At 38.8% G+C, this 23462-nt stretch overlaps 1 protein-coding gene across 2 annotated transcripts in view; it reads right to left on the reverse strand.

Annotated features, from left to right (window-relative positions):
* Positions 1-23462, reverse strand: part of AGO2 (argonaute RISC catalytic component 2) — a 2267075-nt gene that overhangs the window by 1379518 nt on the left and 864095 nt on the right. For both annotated transcript variants that reach the window (XM_044067244.1, XM_044067245.1), the window contains exon 8: positions 4090-4237. In XM_044067244.1, the coding sequence (XP_043923179.1) occupies positions 4090-4237 (148 nt within the window). The remainder of the gene's footprint in view (positions 1-4089; positions 4238-23462) is intronic.

A 23462-nucleotide genomic window follows, 5' to 3' on the forward strand; every position in this document is an offset into this window, starting at 1 on the left:
TGCGAACAAGTTTTTGGGAATGTTCCCAGTTGGCACCTTGGCGTTTGTCAAAATCTACTGCCAATCATTAGCGGACCGGAGTTCCGCTGTGGCGACCCCTAACCTGGAAAAGCCGAAAGACAACAACAACCAAGTTGGCAGATTTTGAAAATTCTCTAAAATACTCTGTGGGGAAATATTAGGGGAGGAAATGGCTGCAGCTAAGGGACATAGGATCTGAATTGCCCAGACATAAGGGCTTATTAAACTTAATTCTACTGGCTGCCAAAAAGCAGCTACCAGATAACAGAAAATAGAAATTCTAAACTGACTGCATCTGAAGTATTGAATATTGTAAGACAGAAAGGTACAAATTACATAGAAATAAATAGAATTTGTGGAATCAATACCTGCAGAACGATGCTCAGGAGGAAAAGTGAGGTGTACGGGAAGGCAGGAATTGATCAATGTTATGTTGAACTGATGACAGCATTAAATAAAAAATGCATGTGTATGTAAATGGAAAAATGTTAAATGGTTTGTTTTCTTTTCTGTTAATGTAGGTGCACCCTATGGCTTAAGTGATATGTGGAAAGAGAGGAGTGGTATAAACAAACAGTTTAATAATACAAGGTTACTCTAATGTGAATAAATACAGCAAACTATAGTAGGTTTGACTTATCACAAAGTTATTAAAACTAAACATGAAGTAAAATGTAATACATGGAAAGATACTAATATTTAAGGAATTTAAGAAATAAGAAAAAAGTCAATAATATTTAAAATTATTTTAAATTGTTGCAGCATGATCATGAACAAATGATTACTTTATACAACACATGGGAAAAGTTTTGGGAGTTAGAAAGCGAAGTGGAAAATTTGTATTAGTTTACAACAAGGAGGAAAGAACCAGATTACACAGATTAAATAAACTACGCAATGGTCTGAATGGGTATAACATTCTAAAAGAAATTAGGAAAAGGAATTTTTTTTTTAAAAACTGAAATATATAATAAAAATAAAAGATCTAACCCCCTTGCTATTGAAAGATGCATAAAAAGTAAAAGTACTTATGGAGAAGTTAAAAAAAATGGACAAAGGAGAGTAATGCAACAGTTGTAGAAAATATATGAAGACACTGTACAGAGAAAGAATACAAAAAGTTAAAAGACTGGCCCATTAAAAAGATTTCATAAATAACAAAAACAAAGTGGAAATGTATGGCTGTTTGGGATTTTGGTGGATTAGTCACTGTTGGGGATTTTTGTTTAGATTTCATAAATAGTTAAGGAGAAAAAGCTACATCTACACAATGAATGAATGAGTACATAAAGGTAAATGGAAAATCCACACCTGGGACAGATGATAAATTGTACAAGTTTTATACAGATATGTCCAATAAACAGTTCAGTTTATTTCAAGAAACATGTCAAGAGATTAGACAGGCAAAACAGCATCATCAGAATGGTATGAAATGTCACAAGATTTGTAAGAAAACAGGAGGACAAGAGAGAATTGAAAAATCCTGAGGCTTTAACACTACTAAAGATTGATTGCAGTATTTTTAAAGAAAATAACATACAGGAAAGTTAATGCAAGTATTTAAAACTATTACAACAATATATGGAGTAGAGGAGAAACAGCAATTGCAAAGATGGTGATTTTTATTAAGAGGAGTCGAAAATAAAATAGAGACAAATGACAAAATTCACTGTGGGGAAACAGAAATACTCAACATGGAATGTGGAATAGATGTCAAAACTATTGGAAATGCATATTATCAGGGAGAAATACGATTAGGACAGTATAAAAGTAAAGTTAGTCAGCAGTGAATGGACAGATAGAAGTTAAAAAAAAAAAAAAAAGATGGGACAATAGTGTCAGATAGAGGTGCATTAAATATCCTGCACTAGTGACAACCTCCTTGGTGGTGAAGATGAGAATGTTGACTACAAGATGGAAACAGGTTATAGAGGAGCATTATTATTTCTTGAACATAGACAAATAGGCAGATATCGTATTCATTCAGAGTGAAGGAAAAGGAAGAGGTTATGTTTTAGGAATGCATTGTTAATGGTAGGGCTAAGTACATACTTTTCAAAGACGACTGCTAAAACATTAGGAATACAACTTGGTGACAAACCAGTCAACTGTGGAGTAAACATGAGATTTAGGGAGGACCATAGCAAAAAGTTTTATACCTCCGTGAAAAAGCTTTACAATTACAATTACTAGGACAAATACCACATTTTTGAATGGGCTATCTATTACGAGCTCTAGAAATGGAAGTGATGGCTATTTCTATTAATAAAATACAAAAAAATAGATTAATCCTTATAAAAGAGGAATCCTGTATAGAAAGGAAATGACAATGTCTATCAATGGCAAATCAATGGTTTACCTGGCTCAATACATTTAAAAAAAATAAGGAATTAATAAAAATGAAAATCAACTTTGTTAAAGAAACATTAGGGGCCAGTAGCATTAGCATAATTAAAAAGTACAAAATAAATATACAAGAAAGATTAGTGATGCTATGAAAAAAAAAGCTGCTGGAGGAAACTGGTAACAATTGGTCAGATATTTTGGATAAAGCGGGAAAACAAAGAAGCCTTTATGAAAAGGAGATGGATAAGAAACACCATTAAGGTTTTCTTGGGAGACTGCTCATCAGAAAATTGCAGTGAAAGCCAAGAAATATGAAACAATGAATGAGAGAATGCATTATTTTACCAGCTGTAATGAACTCTAGATATCAGCAGGTTTAAGTTGTCTTGGGAATATGCAGCAAAAGAAAAAAAAAACTAATGAGCATTTTGAAGTAGTAAAATTTGAAAATACTGTTTGTTTTGAAATGTAAAGAAACAAGTGGACAAAAATGAAGCAATTATGATACAGAACACAGGGTAGTATAGACGGGCAGATGGGCAGATGCATAGCAGTACGCCATGATAAATTGCGAGTTTCAAAGGAAAAGGTTGTAGTAATGAAATGTTTTATATGCGATAGGAAAGGGATACTGAAAGAAAATGTAAAGGCAAAAATGTAACTGAATGACAATTGCTTTCACTGTAGGATGCTTATTTTGACTTTTTTTGGTATGAAAATATTTTAAAAATGTGTTGCATTGATAGATGTGTATGAAAAAAGACTTACTGGGTATTAATTTTTGTAAACATTATTTTAGGTTTTTAAGAGAGAGCTTCCTGCCCTTTTTTGTTAAGTGCCAATAGGATCCTTACATCTACCAGGCTAATTTACCCTTGGTTGTATAAATATCAGTTTCTCTCTCCACTGAAATGAGGCAACCAGCCTTGTGTGATGAACACCGACAACAAAGTTAAATATATCACTGTACCACTTTACCTTAATATCCTAACCTACTAATGAAAAGAATGCCATATTTTTCAGCCTCCAAAAGAAACACGTGAAACTGTTAACAAGGTACAATGACGTCTTGATAAACACCTACTTAAAAAGGCATCAGGAGCTAATGTATTTTTTTTAAAGTTACTTAGAGGTGACCTTTGTCTGGACTAAGACAATGCCTTATCTAGTTCTGTTTCAAAGTGTACCATTGTAATTCTTTACTGAAATAGGCTAAAACTGATCAGGAACCCTAACACTAAACAGTAACTATCAACAACAGGGAAACACATAACAGGTAAGTTAAACATCTTCCAATATTATGGAATAGTTTTACTTACTATTACAAGCAGTTATTAATGTACTTAAATTATTTTGATATGGGCACCAGAAAATATCAACTTAAGGTTGCATCAAACTTCTTGAAGGACAACAGATTTGTAAGCTTGATAACCAAACCTACAAAGTAACACTTCACAATGCAAGACAGACTGCCCACATGTAACGTAAAAGACTGTGTGAAAGGATTCAAACCATTGTTAGGAGTGTAGTACCTTCTGGTGATGGCATTCTCTAAAGTTATATGCTACAGAGATATTGGATGAGCAATACAATATCCTCAAACGACTTCAAAACTCAGCATTGATCCTTAAAAGAACACTACTAAGACAATGAAAATCAAAGCTTATGATTTCAAAGATGAACACGAAATGGCACATATTAAAATACAGCAATGTCACTTGCCTCTAGGGGGAGGTAAGTATGTTTCTGCTCCTGTCCAACCTGCAGACAAGGAAGATGAGGGTAACGTAGAACTAGTTTGTGCCGGTCTTTAAAATATTGTGCGACTGTGCATTCAACAGTTTGCCCATTCTCCTGCTGAAGTGGGAACCTTAAGAAAAGGAAAAAAGTTGACATTTTTGAATTTGTATTACTCTATCCAGGAATACTCATTAAAATGGTCAGGTGAATTCCTGATCAGCTACATTCAGCAGGTCATCTAACAACCAAAAGCAAAAAAATGTTTTACCAGTGCTTCTACATACACTAAAAACAAACAACAAAATCACAAGACACGAACAGGTGTCAGAATGCTTCCGCTACTTCCATTGGGAAGGGGACTCCCTTCAAACTTGTTACCTTTGCAGAATGCAAGACTATGAACAAAAATAACATTTTCAAAAACTAGGAATACCCTGCTCAAACTTTTTGACACTTTTTTTTTATAGAAATGCTACATAAACTCTACCCAGACACAGCTCACCTTCAATCTGCAGATCATGACAGCTCAGAGCATGTTTCTTTAAAAGTTACAAACAATTTAGAAAATCTTGACATGCAAACATTTCTAACTTCATAAAGATATTTCTTTAAAGTGTACACATCTGTCTGTCAAAGTAGACAGGTACATTCAAATTGCTTAGTCATAAATCCAAGGCAGTAACTGGGAAACATACTGTGCAAATGCATTGCTTCATAGACAGTACACACAGAAATAAATGGAATGTGGACCTTATGGACTTCCATTTGAAGCCCAACAGATCCACGGTGGTGGTGCTGCGGTAGCGTTGTCGCCTCACAGTAAGACGCTGTCCGGTTCGATTCACAGCTAGAGTGTCTTCTGCGTGGAGACATGCGTGAATGGGCATACCTTCGTTGGAGGTTGTGCGTCAGGGCTGGCAACTCAGCACGTAAAAATCAACTGCCAATCATTAGCGGACCGGAGGTCTGCTGTGGTGACCCCTAAAAGCCGAAAGACACAACCAAACTTTGGTTCCATGTATCCTGATATATAAATGCTATAAGAGGATTTGGCAATGCCATAAGGTCTCCAAGAACTCACTTGACAATTGATAAGCAAGTTCTTATGGAAAACAACAGGAGGGCATCACAGTACCCCAAGATACAAACACCAACATAAGGAATGTTACTACAAACTACATTAATATCTTAACTACGAGGATTACACCATCTCTAAAGGTAGTCAGCCTTTCACATTCTGTAAGCAGAGCACAACAATTGTAGCAAATTGCTTGATGAATGAGCAGTATCCTAAAGACTTCAGTAATATGATCTTTTCAAGAGAGCGCAAGAAAGGTAATCATTTGAAATGTTGGGGCCTGCTAGAATGCGTTCCGAAACACAGATTGAATGATCAAAAAAAAAGGACTATACATACTAAGTTCAAAAAGGCCATTTCACAGAATATTCCCTTTTCAACAAGGTTTAGTGATTTTGAAGTTTTATATACGGGGGGGGGGGGGGTCAGACGGGTTTGCCCCCCAGTAAAATAGTTTAAAGGACAAAACCAATGTATGACATTCACTCTTCTGCATTTTCATTATGTTGGCAAAATGGTGAGTACACTCAAAGAACATTTTAAAGCATGAAGGTGATCCACAACTACTGAAAGCAACTTCACCTGAGAGTTACAGAATTTGCTGCATCTAAAGCCATCCGCTGCTAAAAGAACAGAAATAAGTAACATTTTGCACTTCTGCTGATTATCTACCATATTTCATAAAAATCCTGTATTATCTGTTATATTTCTCACAATTTAGAAGTGTTTCAAAGGTGAACTGTTTCCACTGTTGTTGTAGTACTTAATTACATAGTGTCTGCTAGTTTTACAGGACTCTAATATCTAGACCAGGTGTGTCCAACTCGAGGGCCACATGTGGTCCTGAGAGCTCTTCCATGTGGCCTGCGACCTCTAACTTCAACACTGATGTACGCAAGCCCCAAAACACTTTTTGTTTTGTGTTTTTCACACCTATGACCTCTAACGTCAGTGTGCGCATGCGCAAAAGCACCCTTCTAATTTAGATTTTTTTGTGCCAAAGAAGGACCTGTGTGCTCACGCTATTATTCTGTCAAAGAATCAGTGTGTGTGTTCTCGCTGAAGAGGAACTTGAGTATGGATTTGCCGTCGCCTTTGAAAGGGACAGCACTTACCTGTGTTAATAGTTAAGTACAGAGTGAGTGAGTGCATGCATGAAAGCAGAACGCTTGTGTGCGTGAAAGTAGAAGCGTGTGTGTATGTTTGCACGACAGAGAGAGAGAGAGACACATGCACAAAGAGACTAACGACGATTAATCTACCTACTGAACACAAATAAGTTAGCTCACAAATATACAGTACATTAAAAGTACACTTTCAATAAACTGCAGTTTTCCTGACAGAGAGACTGTTGGACTGAATATGAAATCATACCTCTCAACTGTATGGATTTTCAAAGAATGTCTGGATTTTTGCCTCATCTTCCAATTTGTCTTTTGCTTAGAAAATAAAAGTAGTCATCCAAAGTAATGCAGTTTCAGGGAGTAAGACTGAGACAGCAGCCTAGGGTTAATGGGTCAGTAATAGACTGACTTTGTGGTACTGTAGCATATACAGTTGTACTGGTTTTTCTGACAAACAAAAAAGCACCCAGCACTGTTTTGTCATTGGTGGGTTCTAAGCAGTGGCAGATTGGACAACAATAAGCATAGCTTTGGTGGATCATCAGTACTAGCAAATCAGGTAGACACAATGTATTTTTTTTAAATGTTGGGGTGTTTAGTGTGTGTGTGTTTATGTGTTGGGAGGGCTGCAACAGTAGATGACTATTACAGAAAGAGACTTGCAGACTGTGGAGACTATGTTTCTTTGTTTCAAAACTTGGTACTAGGCATGCCATAAGTACATTTTTTAAGACAGTTTCTTGACATTTGCAGTGGATGGATATTTACATTCACTGGACAATGCTAGCAGTATGAGTGTGGTCCTGTAGGAATCTGAGGGATGCAAAGTCTACCACTGCCAATGTCTTGTAAAGTGACCTGGAATGGATATTGGGATGTTACTGAAAAAATACAGTAAGTGGGCTTAGAAATACAGTTTAATTAAACAAAGTGCACTTGCCATCTACAGGCCATAATTTAATTTATTTCAGGTAGTCCAGATCCTGGTAGATTGTATACCATTAGACTTAATTAGGGAAAGCTGTCATTCTGAGGAAATAAGCAGCCCTATTTTCAGTGACAATTCTGTGGTTGTTTGCAGGTACAAAGTTGCAGGATGTGGATGCAATGTCTTTTACTTATTTTTAATGCATTTGTCTTTTCAAAGCATGGATTTCTTTGCTGCAAAAGAAGGCAGGATTGAATGAGCCACATAATGCTTAATTGACAATGATGGGATAGAAAGATAAGTGATGTATAATGTTTGCAGCTACAATTGTTTCAATGGTGTCAGTGATGCATAACTATTTTTGGGCCTGTGTCCCACTTATTTTTTGCTTTGTCCAGATTTCTTGCTCTAAGGTTGAGAGGTATGGTTCCATACTAAATCAGAAGGTTGTATTTACCTTGGAAGACTTTTCAGCATAATTACGAGAAACAGAGCCTTTTTAATATCTCTCTGCTTATTTCCAATATAAACTGCCATGTAACCTTGCAAATAACCTTATTAAGCTACTTTAATTCTTTTGGAATTGACAGGTATGCTTCACTGGTTTGGACGTAAGCATAAAGTGTTAATGTGATTGATTTCTTGCAGTAGTCTGTGGTTTACTTATCACAATAACTTTTCTGTGTTTCTGGGTGTGTAATCGATTTAACAGTTTTAAAGATGTTTTCCAAAACTAAATAAATACATAACAAATAAAAAAAATAATCCTCTCTGCACTTTTGACAAAGCCTGAGAATGTTTTTTTTTTTTTCAAAAGCGAAGGGCATCATTACAGCTCAGTAAACTGTTAGTCTGTGAATAACTTCTGCACAAATTAAAATGTCTGAATGTCAAGTGACTTTAGATTGGAGGGAAGTTATATGTTTACTTCAATATGTAGTATGATCTTAGAGAGTTTATGGATTTCTTATTGATTTACTTTTTGCTGAGCAGTTGTTTGTTGATTTACTGATGGTCCTTTTGGTGGTGGGAAATTGCATGGATGAATCCATCTCTATTATTATTTTTTTTCTGATATTTTGACTTCCAGACAATTTCATTCAGTGAGTGTGTGTCATGTGATTACTGAGGCTGCCAATTTTACAAGTAAGGGCTCCTTTTGTGTGTATGTGGGGAGGCGGGGCAGTGAGACAGAGGAAAGCAAGAAGCTTTTTAGTCTGTTTGGATAACTAAGGGAACTTAGTCCTTTGACCTTTTTTTGTCAGAAATGGTTGTAGTCTTTATTTTGACAGGGTGTTTTGCTGAGGCACATGCCAAAAGGGGAGTTGCACTCAATAACGGCTCTTAGAAAGGAAGAATACAGAAATGTTATGACCTCCTTGCCCCTTACTAATAAGGTGGGCCATGTAAAAAGCTTTCCATACAATGGAGACAACATGGTGGTCAAACATCAGAAGGGTGAAAAATCAAAATCTCGCATTTTGGAGATGGTGACTTAGCGGTTCTGGTGTTGCACTGTGTTAATGGATTCAAGTAAGTGTTTATGTTTTAAGGGGTTTGGGTAGGGGCTGTAGTGTGTTTTGTTACTGTGATGTGTGTGCACGCGAGGGGAATGTAGCTTGTTTGGTGGTGTTTCATGCGTTTGTGTATGAAGTGCGACCTTGGAATTAGTATATTTAATTGGGGGGGGGGTGCAGGGGGCACAGCCCGCCACATGCGGGGTGCAGGGGGGCTTGCCCCCCTGCTTGTATGTAGGATAGGGTTGTGAGTGGGAAGGAAGATGTGTGTGTGTAGTACAAAAGTCGGGATTTTGAATTTCGCGCTTCTGGGTTTTCGATCTTTTAGGATTTCCACTTTATAGGTTTGAGATTCTGAAATTTGATATTTCAGAATTTCGAGCATGTAAAGTGAATACATATGTGTGTGTATGTATGTATGTATGTATGTATATATATATATATATATATATATATATATATATATATATATATATATATATATTAACCAAGATGTTAGAGTTAACTGTTAGATTACAGAATTGGAATGAAAATTAGAATTTAAGGCAAATATTAGGCATTTATTCGTTGTTTGAATGCACCTACAGTACAGCCAGGAGGCAGACTTTGGTCACCCGTGGCAACAAGAGAGTTATCTATATGATATAGTTTATATGGGGCCCAAAGACAATTTCTGTTCACTCAATCCAGCCCTGGCAAGCCAAAAGGTTGGACACCCCTGATCTAGACTTTGTGGTTTGCCTGCACTTGAGCTCTATAACCAGCATTTTCACATTAAGATGGTTTTCTGACTGCACTCTTGTGGAAGAAGTGTGCTGTATCAAACCTATCTGAGTTGGGGGCTGCTGACTGTAAGGTTAGTGCGTGTTTTACTGGTTGGTCTGTACACCTTGCTGTTGTAAAACGTTTTTCTGAAGCTACACAAGTTCAGTATTTGTGTTAAACTGCTCTCTGTGCAGCAGCAGTTAGCAGTGCCCTATAGAGATGGAAACGCTTTCAAGTTAAAATTTCCCTTAGATTAACTATCTCTGCAACTTTCCCCACTTCCCTTGCTGCTGTATTAGCATCTGAGCTGTGTGTAGAGCAGCATGGCTTTGTTGGCTAGCAGAGTCTTAGTCCATGCTTAGTATAGCACCCACTCTTCATCGGTGTGTTATCATCCCAGTTCAATCAAAATCTACCCACTCTTCTCCCAGGTTAAGCTCACAGTAAAAACTTGAAACCATGGATAAGCACTTTCCTGCCATCTCTGTGGCCAGCCTGGTGCACATGAGCATCCTGAGACAATGTAGCATTTGTCTCATGTATACTGACAAACACTTAATCCTGATAAAGTGTGTGAGAGAGATGTAATTCCACTTTATTAAAGTCTCCTCCGCTGTTTATGGTGTTGCCTCTAGATTTCTTCATTGAAAGATTGGATCATAAATTGGTCTCCTTCGAAATAAATGCAATGGTAGAACCCCCCATAAAACCCTAAAACCCAAAATAATTTTTTCAATGCAAATTACATGCTATTAAATGATAGCATAGGTAATTTTAAAGCTTCCCTAACCTCAAAAACATGGAAGCCTATGCAGAAGTATACACAAATGCCCTGTACAACCACTTTTCTGCACAGAAACAACTGCACATGACCAAACTAAACTCAGGTCTAGCCAGAAAAAAACAGGTCGCCCTGGTGGACCCATGGGATAAACAGACTATACAACAGAAGGAAGCAGTTCCTATCTACAAGAGGGAGGGTGCACAACAGAGAAAAAAAATCCCTCATTCTCAACAGGCAAATCGGGGAACGAGTCAAGTCTTCAAAAGCTAAATATGACTAAAATAGTCACCCAAGCAATGGATAACCAAAAAGCATTTTTAGTTGTGTCCAAAATCTTAACAGAAACACTCAATGTGTTGAGTGACTGTACATGGCACTACCTACGCTCAGCCATAAAAATAGCAAACTTGCTGGCGAATAAACTAAGCTCAAATTTCAACCCTTCATCACATTTGGTCACTCCTTTTGAAACACCCCCTTCCATTATTTTGCTTTATTTATTTATTTATGTATTTAATTAATTAAAGTTTGATGACCGGGGAAGTCCACTGGGCCAAGAAGAGCCCGTTTTCAGTAGAAGCCCAGGGAGCTTATTACAAAATGAACAGGTCGTCACTGCACCCTTGAAAGCTAGAAATATGGCTTCAATGGGCCCTGACTGAATCCTAGGGTATCTATTAAATAGCTTGAAACATGGCCTAGCAGACCCACATCGATCTCTATTTAACCACAGTCTCCAGACAGGCTTTGTTCCTGCGCAGTGGAAGACAACAGTCATCCCTCTGCCCAAAGGGGACCATCAACGGACCCAGGAAACTACTGGGGTAAAAGTCTGATTAGCCTCATATTCAAGGCTATGCAAAGGATGGTCATGGACCTGATTAACAAAAACATAGAAAATCTACAGACTCCAGATCCAACCCAGTTCAGCTTCATCAAGGGCAGGTCCTGGTTGCTTAACTTGATGGAATTCTTTGAAAAGGTCACCAAGGCAATAGATGAGGGTAAGTCACTGCATACCACCTCTACTTTGCCTTGGCCAAGGCATATGACACAATACCCTGCTCAGGAATTACAGATAAACTCACGAAATTGGACATAAACCTCTATGTCATCAGATGGATAGCCAAACAGCTCACGGATAGGACCCATGTTATTTGGGAGAATCCACATCCAGCAAAAAGCCAGTCACCAGGGAGTACTACAGGGCTCAATGCTCGGGTCCCTCCTATTTGGGATACACTTCTCAGATATCAAGGCAAATGCAGATATAGCCTTTGGCTGACCAAGTTTGCTGATGACTGCAAGTTGGGGGCAATCACTGACTCCCCAAAGATGTTGATATCCTACAGAAAAAACTGACACAGACTAATGACTGGTGTCAGAGCCATGGCCTCGAACTAAATGTGAAGAAGTGCATAATATTCTTTGGGAAATCAAATACTCATGCAAACTGCAACACTGATGGACCCCAGTGGCAAGAGATCTAGGTACTCAGCTAGTAATCTGAACTTTGACCACCATGAGCCCACAGTGTGAGGAAATCATTCTATGTGGCTCAGTTTATAAGTAAAAGCATGGCATAGGGAGACTTAGTCCCACTGTACTCAGCCCTCATCAGGCCAGTAACAGAGTACAATGCACCCTTTGGCATGTACCATGCGACGTACCTGCAACAGTTGGAGTGTCCTCAGAGGTTTCTCACCAAAATATACACAGTATAACAGGTCATATGTGGACCAATTAAAAGCATTATCACTGCATTCAATTTCCTACTGATTAATGAGGGGTGATCTTTGTCTGCCCTGCAAGTCAGTCTCTGACCCACCCCTGATGAAAATGTTGCATATTTGCAAAACTATCTGCATGAGGGTTACCCGCTCCAAGGGACTAAACCTTATCTCTGACATGAATAGTTTATGCTGGAGAGCAGATGTGTGTCCCAGAGACTGCTCCTCCTCTGGAATAGGCTTCCTATTCACATGAAGCAGAGCCCTCCCCTGACCATCTTCAAGCACAATCTGGACCAAGGAATGGGAAATCGCAAATTCACTCCTGGGGTGGTGCCTATGTCCTTCATGGACTTGCTGACCCTTGTTATCTTTCCTCTAGGTATAGAAAATTAGGTAAAATTGGGTAAAATCTGGGTAAAACTGGCTGGGCTTGTAAGGGCTCTTGAGCCATTAGCCAGTAATCTCCTATGAACTACTGTGGAATAGACTTAAATAACGTTTAGGGTTTGTATTTTACAAAAGAAACCGTTATATAGAGAGGATATTTATATTTTAAAACAGATCATTACATCCTGGGATGACTGAATATGGAATGTTATTGGAAGTATCAAATTTAATTTAACACTTTTTATTTAAGACATGTACTTATAGATTTGTTTTTACATTTATAATTTTTATGAAGTCCCCTGAAGGTTGTGCCAAGTCACAAGAGGATTTAATATAGTATTTATTCTTCTGGGTCTGTTGTCAATTTGTTGTTTTGCACAGTAATATGACCCTTATTTATTTATTAACATTAGTTGACCGAGAAAGTCCACTGGGTCTGAAACGCATTTTCAGTGGAGGCCCGGGGAGAAAAGCTCCACAAGCAAAATATAAAGGAAGACAATAATTAAACACAATGTGACAATGTTACTGATATAACAGGAAGAAAAAAATATAGAATATATACACACACTGAAGATATGACAAGTGAAAAATAAAACAAGAATTTCACAATTGAATAGTAGTGTTACATCATTTCCTTCTTTGGTGAGATTCCAGTCTCCTATATAGTAAGAATACACTAATAAATGTGAAGACTGGGTTTTGGCAAAGATTTTGTAACTGTAGTATTTGGTAAAGTATATTGTTTAAGGTGGTTTGCTTTTGAGGCAGGTGCATGATGGGTTGTCTAGACAATGTGTTTTTAGGGCTGCTTTAAAAGTTTTTGGGTGATCAATTTGGGTTATTTCAGATGGAAGGTTATTCCATAGCTTAGCTATGGTATGGGAGAACAGGCATTGTCCTGCTCTTTTGCTGGCTTTAGCTACTATAAAGCATCAGTTTACAGGAAGATCTTGGTGTTCTAGTGGGGGTGTATGCTTGTAGGATTGAGTTAAGGGCAGGCCAGTCATTTGGTTTAGAAATTAGTTTGTGGGCTAAGGTTAGTTGGGTGTATTGTAGATGGTGGGAAAACTCTAGCCATCTTAGTTCAGTGATGGCATGGCATTGTTAAGAACGGTAAGGTCTTCCAGAGGCAAATTTGGCTATTTTGTTATAACATGATTGTAATTTGTGTGCAGGTTAGTGAAAATGGCACTACCATATAAAAGGGAGGGGATGAGTGGGGTATTGGCTAGTTTTATTTTGGTATATTTATCCAGGTAGAGTTTGTGGCGGTATAGTTTACCTATTTTAAAATGGGTTTTCTTGATTGCAGTTAGGATGTGTTGTTTTTATGTGAGTTTATCATCTATTGTTATACCTAGCAATTTGGCTGTTTTCACTAGTTCAATTTCTGTGCAGTCTTTAGCCAGGATTTTAAAGTCAATGTTGGGTGGTTTTGTTGAGACAAGTAAAAGTTTAGTTTTTTTGGTGTTTAGCATTAGTTGTGCATTAATAAGCCATGATTTGATAGAAGTAAAAGCCTGTTTAAGTGTGAGGAGGTCTGAGAAAGTTTTAGAGGTGGACATAAGTGTTGAATCACTGGAATATTGGATGATGGCTCTGGATTAGGAGGGCTTTGTACAGGTCATTGATGAAGATATTGAACAGTAGTGGACCTAAAATGGATCCCTGTGGTACTCCTATATTATCAGGTTGGTATTGAGATTGCGCATTTAACAATTTTACAGACTGTTCCCTGCTCGGTAGGTAGGAGGTAAACCAGCTGAGGGATTTTGGGGAGTAACCTAGTGTTGATAGTTGGTTTACTAGCTTAGCATGTGACACTGTGTCGAAGGTCTTACATAGGTCTAGAAGGATTACTGAGGTAGGATGGCCTGCATCTAAGGCTTTGTTGGCAGATTCGGTGAAGGATAATAGGGCAGTAATGGTGCTATCCCCTGGCCGGAAACCATGTTGAGTAGGGGATAGAAGAGCATTATTTGAGAGGTGTTTAAGTTGTGAGTGAACACATTTTTCCAAGATTTTAGAAAGAGGGGAGAGTATAGAGATAGGGTGGTAGTTGGAAAGATCATGGGAGTTACCCCTTTGTGTAGTGGGGTAATGATGGATCTTTTCCATAGGAGAGGAACGCAAGATTCAGTGAGTGAGCGATTTATAAGAATGGTAACTGGATATGCTATTGAGCTAGCTGCTATTTGCAAATATTCTGGGGGAAAGTTATCTGTAGAGAGAGAGAGAGAGAGCAAGGTTTGAGTTGTTTTAGGAATTTCAAAATCAGAGAGGTGAGTACAAGTTGAATAGTGAAGGAGTTGCCTGGTTGTGTAGTGGGGGTGTGTTCCGTTGGGGTTGGGAGGTGTATGTTTGAGCTGGATGGGGAGTCTGAGTAGCTTTTGGATGGTAGAGATGAAGTGGGTATTAAAGGCTTGGGAGATTTCTTGTGGGCTGTTTTCTGGTGCAGGGGATGGGTTTTGGATGGTGCCTGGGTTAAATAGAAAGGAGACGGACTTCCAAAAATGTTTGGGATTGTTATATGAGGTGGACAGTTTATCAGAGAAATAATCTTTTTTATCTTGTATTACTAGCTTTTTTTGACTTGTTTCATAGTTGTTTGTAGTGGAGTTCATTTTGTTGTGTTCTCTCTCTCAGCCATATTTTCCATGCTTTGTTTCTAAGAGACATAGTTTGTTTGGTTAGTCTTGTTAACCAAGGGGCATGGTTAGCTTTGGTTCATTTAGTACGCATAGGAGCTCGGCTATTGAGAGTATTTAAAAAGAGTTTGTTAAAATAGTCAATGGCTTCATCTACGGGGAGTGCTTTTAGTGGGTTCCAGTTTTGGGAGTTTAAAATATTTATAAAGTTATCCTAGTCAAAGTGGGCAAGGTTCCTGGAGGTTTTATACGAGTGCATTTTGATTGCATGAGGGTGAGTTCTGTAGGTACATGATGGACGGTGGTCACTTAATGTGTTTGGTAGGGTTCCTGAGTTGGAGTAGTTTTGGGGATGTGTTACAAATATCCAGTCTAGGGTTGATTCTGAGTCTGTTGTTAGGCCATGAGTGGGGGCAATGATTAGCTGGGTAAACTTGTGAAGGTTTATGCTGTTTACTGGACAAGGGGAGTCTGAGTACAGCCAATTAATATTGGTGTCTCCCAGCATTATAGTTTCATGCAGTATATTCTGATTTAGCCAAGATAACAAGTTTTTAGGTATGTGGATATTGTGGCCTGGGGGAATATAAACAACTGCTATGCGTATATGTTTGTTCCTATTTATGTGAAAGGATGTGAGTAGTATCTTTACGTTACCAAAAGAGGGGTCAGATTTTGCATAGGTTATTTGTAGTGAGCTTTGGGAGATTAATGCTACACCTCCTCCCTTTTTATGAAGTCTGTCAGAACAAATTATGGTATACCCTGGAGGGAGAACTTCAGTGTCAGCAATGTGTAGTTTCAGCCATGTTTTTGTTACTGCAATAATGTCTGGGGTGTAGGCAGCTAGCCAGGCATGGAACTCAGTAGTTTTATTGCAAATGCTGCCAATGCTTATATTCATTAGGTAAAGTGTGTGTTGAGATACTGGATTAGCTAGCCTAGTGGTGGATGAATGGGTGTGGGGACAGTCAGTGGATGTGTAAATATTGATTGGGCCTGGATTTGGGTATATATCTCCACATTGTTTTAATGTGTGGAGTTGATGGAATATGCTGTGAGATTGTTGTTTATCTGCGGTGGGCTTATGTAGTACTAGGAAAAAATTAAATTTGGAGGTAGGCGGTAGTAGTTTTAATCTGTCTGAGGTAATGGTATTACTTGCTAGTAGAGAGGGGGAGATGTCTGAATAAGTTTAAGTTGTATGGGAAGAGTTTGTATGCTGCTACTGGTTAGTGGGGGGTATATGTATGGATGTTGTTTGTATTAGTAGGAGTAGTGTGAAGATGTGGAGTATGCAGGGAATAATACTAAATATGTGATGGCAAGTGTGGAATGGAGGAGCATTGATGACTGAGGAGTTATGTAGGTGTGGTTGATATGGTGGGACTTTTGGTTTATGTTGGAGGTGGTTGATTGGATGGAGGTGAGAGAGGTTGGGGTTATGAATAGAGATAAATGTACTGAGGATGGGGGTGGCTGGGAATGGGGTAGGGGAGTGAAGTGGGCCCAGAGCGAGGCACAGCCTGGGCTTGAAAACAGCCAAGCAGCAGACAAAAAGCAGCAAAAAGAAAAACAATCTCCAAAAAGTTAAAGCAGCACTGCAGGTGAGAAAGACATTAAAGCCTCACATGCACTTTGAAAGTGTATTCTGTATCGGAGCTAAAACGTCCTACTTTATATGTCTGTAAGCTCAGGTTTGTAGTTCTATAGGTGGAGCAAAAAATATGTGGGTATGTATTGCTGAAGGAATATGCAGCAATAGGAGTTATTCCCTTAGAAAAGAGAGGAGCTCTAATACTAGTGCCACTGTACTAGATGTGAAAATACTGTTTTATCATTTCAGTAAAGAAACAGCAAAAACAAATAATAAAAGCAGTCTGCAGGCTATCTTATTAAGTTAGGAAATAACATACTGTAAGAGGGGGTGTGCTGTTTGGTGTCAAAGAACTAAAGCAATTGCTTTGTGTGATGGCATTTATGGTTCTAATCTAGAAATGTCCACTGTTTTGGATTTGAGATAATAATTTGTGTTCTACAGACTGTCAGTTTGTGTGTGCTGCACTATTAACGGTCACATATTAATTACATAAAACAACTTTAGAAAATCTTAGCCAATGTGAGTGAAGTGCAGCAGTGCAGAAACAAGGACAGATGTCACATTGTATAATACACAAAATCCTGGACTGGAGTACAGCTAGATGTGTGCTGGAGTCATTTTATAACTAGCCCCCACTGGGCATGGTCATACACTTAGTTAAACAGATAGAAACACTTGAACTCCAAAGAAAAACTCGGCAACCTGTGCTAAAAGCTACAGTCCTTTATTCCAAATGAAGTGCTTTTCGTCCAAATCTAATCGTTGAACTTCTTCAGATTCGCACAGTGACTTTTAAAATATGTATGTATCTATATATATATATATATATATATATATATATATATATATATATATATATATATATATATATATATATATCTGCTGGTTATTTTATTTATATATGTCTCTAATATGTACATAAATATATATGCATATATGTGTTTGGACATCTGTATTGCCGGACATACCCAAAATTTTGGTGAGTAAAGCTGCACTATGACACACATATAATGTTGGTCAAAGGACCAAAAGTAAGGGCTCAACAGTAGATAACGCACTTACTTACAGCCCCCTGTGCCTGCTGGATGTCACCATATAAATCAGCAAGTGAACATGTTGTGCAATGTATAATGTTGTGTACTCGTGCACTGACATGACAAACTGTTTTTGGCCACAGGCTTGCCCATCCAAATGCAAACAGATACATATGACCAAAACGGCTACTGTTGTCACATAGCTAGGCTACAAAACAGTTGCCTGACTGCTAGGCTACTAGATGCAGATGACAGTAAGAAGCAATGTCACTCTGCAGGCCACAAACGCTGTTCAATACAGGCCTTGTTTATGTCTTCTTCAAGGAGCTTGCCTGCGGTCCTTTACAAAGCAGACTTGAACAGTGGCATGTGTGTTAGGTGTTGTGATCTGTAGTGTGAGAGACTAGACAGGTGGGGGGGGGTTCTAATCTCATTCCAGTCCATATAGTGCATTTGTGTCTATATGTGTACCTCTAAAAAAAAAAAAAAAAAAAAAAGTCTAAATCATTCACTGATTTTCAAACTGCAATGGATATGCACTTTTTGGCCCTTGCAGTTGATGCAGGCCTCCAAACTCCTGTCTTCTACAAGGCCTTCTGATGTCATCTACCATAAGACTACCAACAGCAATCTGAATGTCAGACTTAAGCTGTAGTGCATGTGTTGAGTACTGCAATCTGAAGTATGTAAGACTAGATATGTAGGGGTTTTAACCTCACTCCAGCCCACTTGCTGTGTGTTTTAATTTCCCTGCAATAAAAATATGCTTACCACACTGACTTAGAAAAAGAGAGCGTTTTGCACTATTTACCTAAAGACATGTTAATGTTAGAATTGAGCCATGGAGTGTGGGTTAAGTACTGTGATCTGTAGTATGTAAGAATAGATAGGTAGGGCTTCTAATTTCATTGCACCAAAAGTGGGGTGTGTGTGTGCTGTGCAGTGTTCTGTAAACATTAATTGGTAGTGATACAATTCTTATTGCAGCCAAATTGGTGGAGGTTATTAAGAGCATTTTGGAATTTACTAGACTAGTGGCCTTAGGGACCTTAAATCCTAGCCAAGTTCTTACCCTTATTTACATGATCAGCTCCTATTGTCCCTGTCCAAGAGGGACACAGGCAGAACTCCTGTGATGAAATTATGGTTGAGAGCAGAAACATCTGAGTTGTCAAGCGTGCTGTAAGAGAAGAGATCTGGAAGACACTAAGGTAGGTGATGCTCAGTGGACTTCACTAAATAATGTTTGCTTCCTCTCCCGTCGAAATTTCTGTATAGTGCCAGCCCTTTACTGTGTTTCCTTTGATGTCGCTGATGAAGCACCTGGGCAGTCAGCGAAGTAAAATCTTTTGTAGTGTCAGTTAACTTCTACCTCGCCTACACTTTGGAGCAAGTTAGAGAATTAATGTGAAACACAGTGTTTTGTGGTTTGTGCTGCTGAACTTTTGCTATGTCGCTGTTATTTTTTTTTTAAGTTTATCCCATTCGTCTATGTAGATTACTCAACTTCGCAAAATTCTCTTGGCTGGTATGTTCTGACAAAAACACTGTTGGGGGACTGCATTGGAGACGTCTGCACATTTTGGATTATTACAGCGTATCGTGCAACGTTTATATTAATGGTTCATATGTGCAAGAAAGCTTTGCTGCCTAGCCCCAGCTCAGTGAGGGTGTTGTAATTGCATTTTGCAGATAATTAAGATTCTAGTGACACTGCACTGTTGAGGAGTGATAGTCTCTGTATTTGCTATTATTCAAAAAGGGTTGAAGGAGAGCATATATAAAATATTGTAGTGTGCTCCTAAAATGGGGCAAACAGATTAGTACCACACTGAAAAATGATTTAAAAAATGTCAATGCGCTATAAAATATGTTTAATATTCAATGTTTGTAGACCAGGTTTTAAAACACATAACAGTAACTTATCAGTAAAGTTTTTTTCTATGCGTTTTCTTTATTTTGTAGATTTTCACTTTTAGACCTTAGATGGAGTCGTAAGTTGCCACTTGTCAATAGAAGACTTAAGACATTTGAAGCCTAACCACTGCTACCCAGAACTGTTTGCTTCCTTGAATAAAACAGATTTTGTTTTTCGGGGGACGCTATATCTAGGGTACAATTGTGGTTTACCATTTGTCTCAAGTTAAATTACAAGATATTGAAGGAAGTGGTTTGCATTACAAAAGTGAGTGAAAGACAGCTGTCATGCCAACCACTTCTTTTTTTAATTTGTTGTGATATAGCTTTAGGTCCAGTGGTCTGGGATTGCTGTTACTACTGATCTTGTGGATATGCAGTAGAACAAGCAATAGGGTTCTTTTGTAGGCCAGTCCTAGATCATCACATAGGAATATGTAGGAAAGAGAAATTACATTTTTTTTTTTTTTTAAGATGCACTGGATCTTTTTTTGAGGAACTGCTGAGGTCTTAGAGGTACGTTTAAGTGCTTAGACAGATGCATGCAGATTGGCCCGATAAGGAATGAGTAGCAGATTAATGAAGGTTTTTTAGAGGAAGAGGAGGTGCCCTAAGTAATCAGTTGCAAGGATTTAGTAATGACAGTCTGTATGAGGTGGTCAAAAGATAGTTTGTTGTCCCAACTAGAGGAAGCAACATCCTTGACCTGCTTATTACTAACATGGGTGACCGTTGCTCTACACCAGTAGTCAATCCATCCCTGGTCAGACCATAAACTTATCACCATAGAAAACCACATCTCACCCACACCACCCGCAAAGGTAACCACCTTGAAAAACTTCTCCAAAGCTGACTTTGGGCTCCTAAAAACAGACGTGGCTAACTTCACGGCACCCATGCCAATGGAAAATAGCTGCATTACTGCCGAATCATATATCAATGCACTGTACAAACATGTACATAAATGCATGGAACTAGTCATACCCAACAGAACCAAGATGCTCTCCTCCAAAAAAAGGAAGCCAATCTGGTGGTCCCCTGCCATTAATAAACTCTACAACAGAAGGAAGAAACTGTTGCAGAAAAAGGTGAAGCCCAAGACTGGAAAAACTCCTTTATTAGCCTCAACAAAAAGTTGAGATGCCTCATCAAATCCTATAAAGACAGGATTCCCACAATCAACAGAACATGCTGGAAGGACAGTTTCCTCATCCAGAGACTGCCCATGCTCTGGAGTAGACTTCCCATATATGTCAAGCAGAGCACCTCACTGTTCCTCTTCAAGAGGAATCTTGATGAATGGATGGGTAATAGAAAGTTCACCCCGGGAATCATTCCAGTGGCTCTACTTGATAGACACAATGGGAACTAACGTTGGACGGCACAATGCCAGAGCACTTCTATGGGCTAAGCTTGTAAAGGCTCCAGTGCCATTAGCCTAGTACACATAAGAACCTATGAATGTCACTCCACAGTGCTGTGTAGGCCTGGAGATGGTAGGTCTGGGAGCAGCCATTACCTGTTAGCTTTTGTAAAGAAGGGGGAGTTGTGGTAACTGTTTCTGGCTCCAAGGCATTGCCATAAAAGCTCTAGCAGACTACTAAAATATACATGTAAAGTCCTGTCTCATACTTCAGAGGGAATGCTGTGGGAACTTAAAGTCAGGTGACCAGATGAGGTCAATCTGCAAGTCATGTTGGATATTATATTCTACAGGGAGCAATCTCAGAATATAGAGTATTCTGTTTGGGAAGCCTGACGAGAAAGTCTGCTCACATATTTCATCTTGCCTTGCCCAAGTAAGTTATTAGGGAACTGTGTAATTCTCTTGGATTCAGTCAGGAATATAGTGAAGCTTAGTTTAGAGATTGTTTTTCTTTATTTGTACGAGTCTGTCCTTCAATGTTTTCAGTATTTGCTGTGATTTGAACTCTGTGGTTTACTGTGGATATATCTTTAGTATTTTTATTTTCTTTATTATTGATTTTTAAATACATTTAAATCATCAAGGCTGGTCCTTAGTATCTAACCTTTGAGAGTACTTCTGTTTATTTGGTGACACGTTGTGGGGCACTCCAGAAGGCACAGCTGTCTTGGTGAGCTACTACCATTTGTATTAATATTACACAGTATAATGGGGCACCCTTTGTTAAGGGCATTATAGAGTAGCTGATTGTGAAGTGTCTGGTGGCAATGATAGCTACCTTATACTCTGGCAGAAGGCGGCACAGCAAATACATCTGTGTCAGCCTTTCCCAGTGTGTGTGTGTGTGTGTGTGTGTGTGTGTGTGTGTGTGTGTGTGAAAAATAAATAAATCAAATCTGTGTGTGTGTGTGTGTGTGTGTGTGTGTGTGTGTGTGTGTGTGTGTGTGTGTGTGTGTGTGTGTCCACTACTTTGGGCAGGGACACAAAGCACTGGGTCTACAGAGAAGGTGCTGAGGACCCAAACCTACAGCTGTACCAGTGGGTAGCCTTATTGGAGATCTGGAGGGAGGCAGATGTAGAGATATCCATACCCCGAGGTGAGCGTCTGGAACTACTGAGTGTATCCATTTGTATTCCAAGTGCACATCCCTCTCATGGTGAGGACTCGGGCTCCTTGATTACTGGCCCAACATGGGAATGACACATATTGGTAGCAGTGGTGGGTGTCACATAGGATATAGCATCAGAGGCTTTGGCTAAATAAAGAAAGGCTCTGTGCATGATGTTAACTTGTCTAGTGTCTCTGAGTCAATAACTCATTGTGGTTATTCTTTCCTGAGTTAGCCAAATTCTCTTTTAAACTGCTGAGGTTGATTTTTTGCATGCTGAGATTTTGCTTTGAGCTTTTTTTGCTTTTATTGTAATATTTGCTTATGGTTGAGTTTCAATCACAGGGTTTTGTTTCTAAACTTGGAGTTGGACTTCTAATTGAGGTGAACAGGAACTTTAGCATGTATACAAAAACTGAGGTGGTTATATGAGTTTTTTGTGTATGTAAATACTTGCTATAGTATATTGTGTGTGTGTGTGTGGGGGGGGGGTGAGCTGTTGATCCATTTGAAGTCAGGAGCAGGGCCAAAGAGATTCACCTTGGAAAAGTCGCTAAATAAATCTCTCCGAGCGACACGCTCTAGGGACCTAAACCTTGTCACCACAATAAACAGGACATGCTGGAGGGATAGATTTCTGTCCCAGAGACTTCCCATACTCTGGAACAAGCTACCCATCTATGTCAAGCAAAGTTCCTCATTAGCACTCTTGAAGAAAAATCATGATGAGTGGATGGGAAATAGGAAATACACCCCGGGCATCACTTTTGTGGCTCTGCTCGATAGGGGCACAGGAAAATAACTTTCTTGGGTGGTGTAAGCCAGGGAACCTTGTTGGCTAGGCTTACTTAGGCCCTTGGGCCGATAGCCTAGTACCTACCTATGAACCTATTAAGCCAACCCAGGACCACTTTATAGTTTTCCCAACACTTTTGCTTGGGAATTTGGTAAAGCATTTCCAACCACAATGGGGGTAAGATGGGCTCTAACAACAACATCAAAGTAGATGACTTCTGTTATCATAATTTTTGTGTGTAAGAGTTTTATGTGCATGAGTTGTATCCTTTATTGATCATTTATGCTGCATGCATCCTACTTTGGTGCTGTCATACTCAAATTAAAAAGAACTGTCAAGTGCTACCCTTAGGCATTAAGACTACCTGAGAGAAGATTGACTCTAATGATAATGGAATTTCAAGTTCAGTATGACCTTCAGTGTCATGCTGCTTCTAATTCTGTGGTTTGGAAATACTTCCTTTACTGATGATGCAGACCATCTGAAGCTTAACATGCAAGAAATCT

Source organism: Protopterus annectens, chromosome 3.part1 (genome assembly GCF_019279795.1).
Source record: "Protopterus annectens isolate FY-2018-M chromosome 3.part1, PAN1.0, whole genome shotgun sequence".
NCBI lineage: Eukaryota > Metazoa > Chordata > Ceratodontiformes > Protopteridae > Protopterus > Protopterus annectens.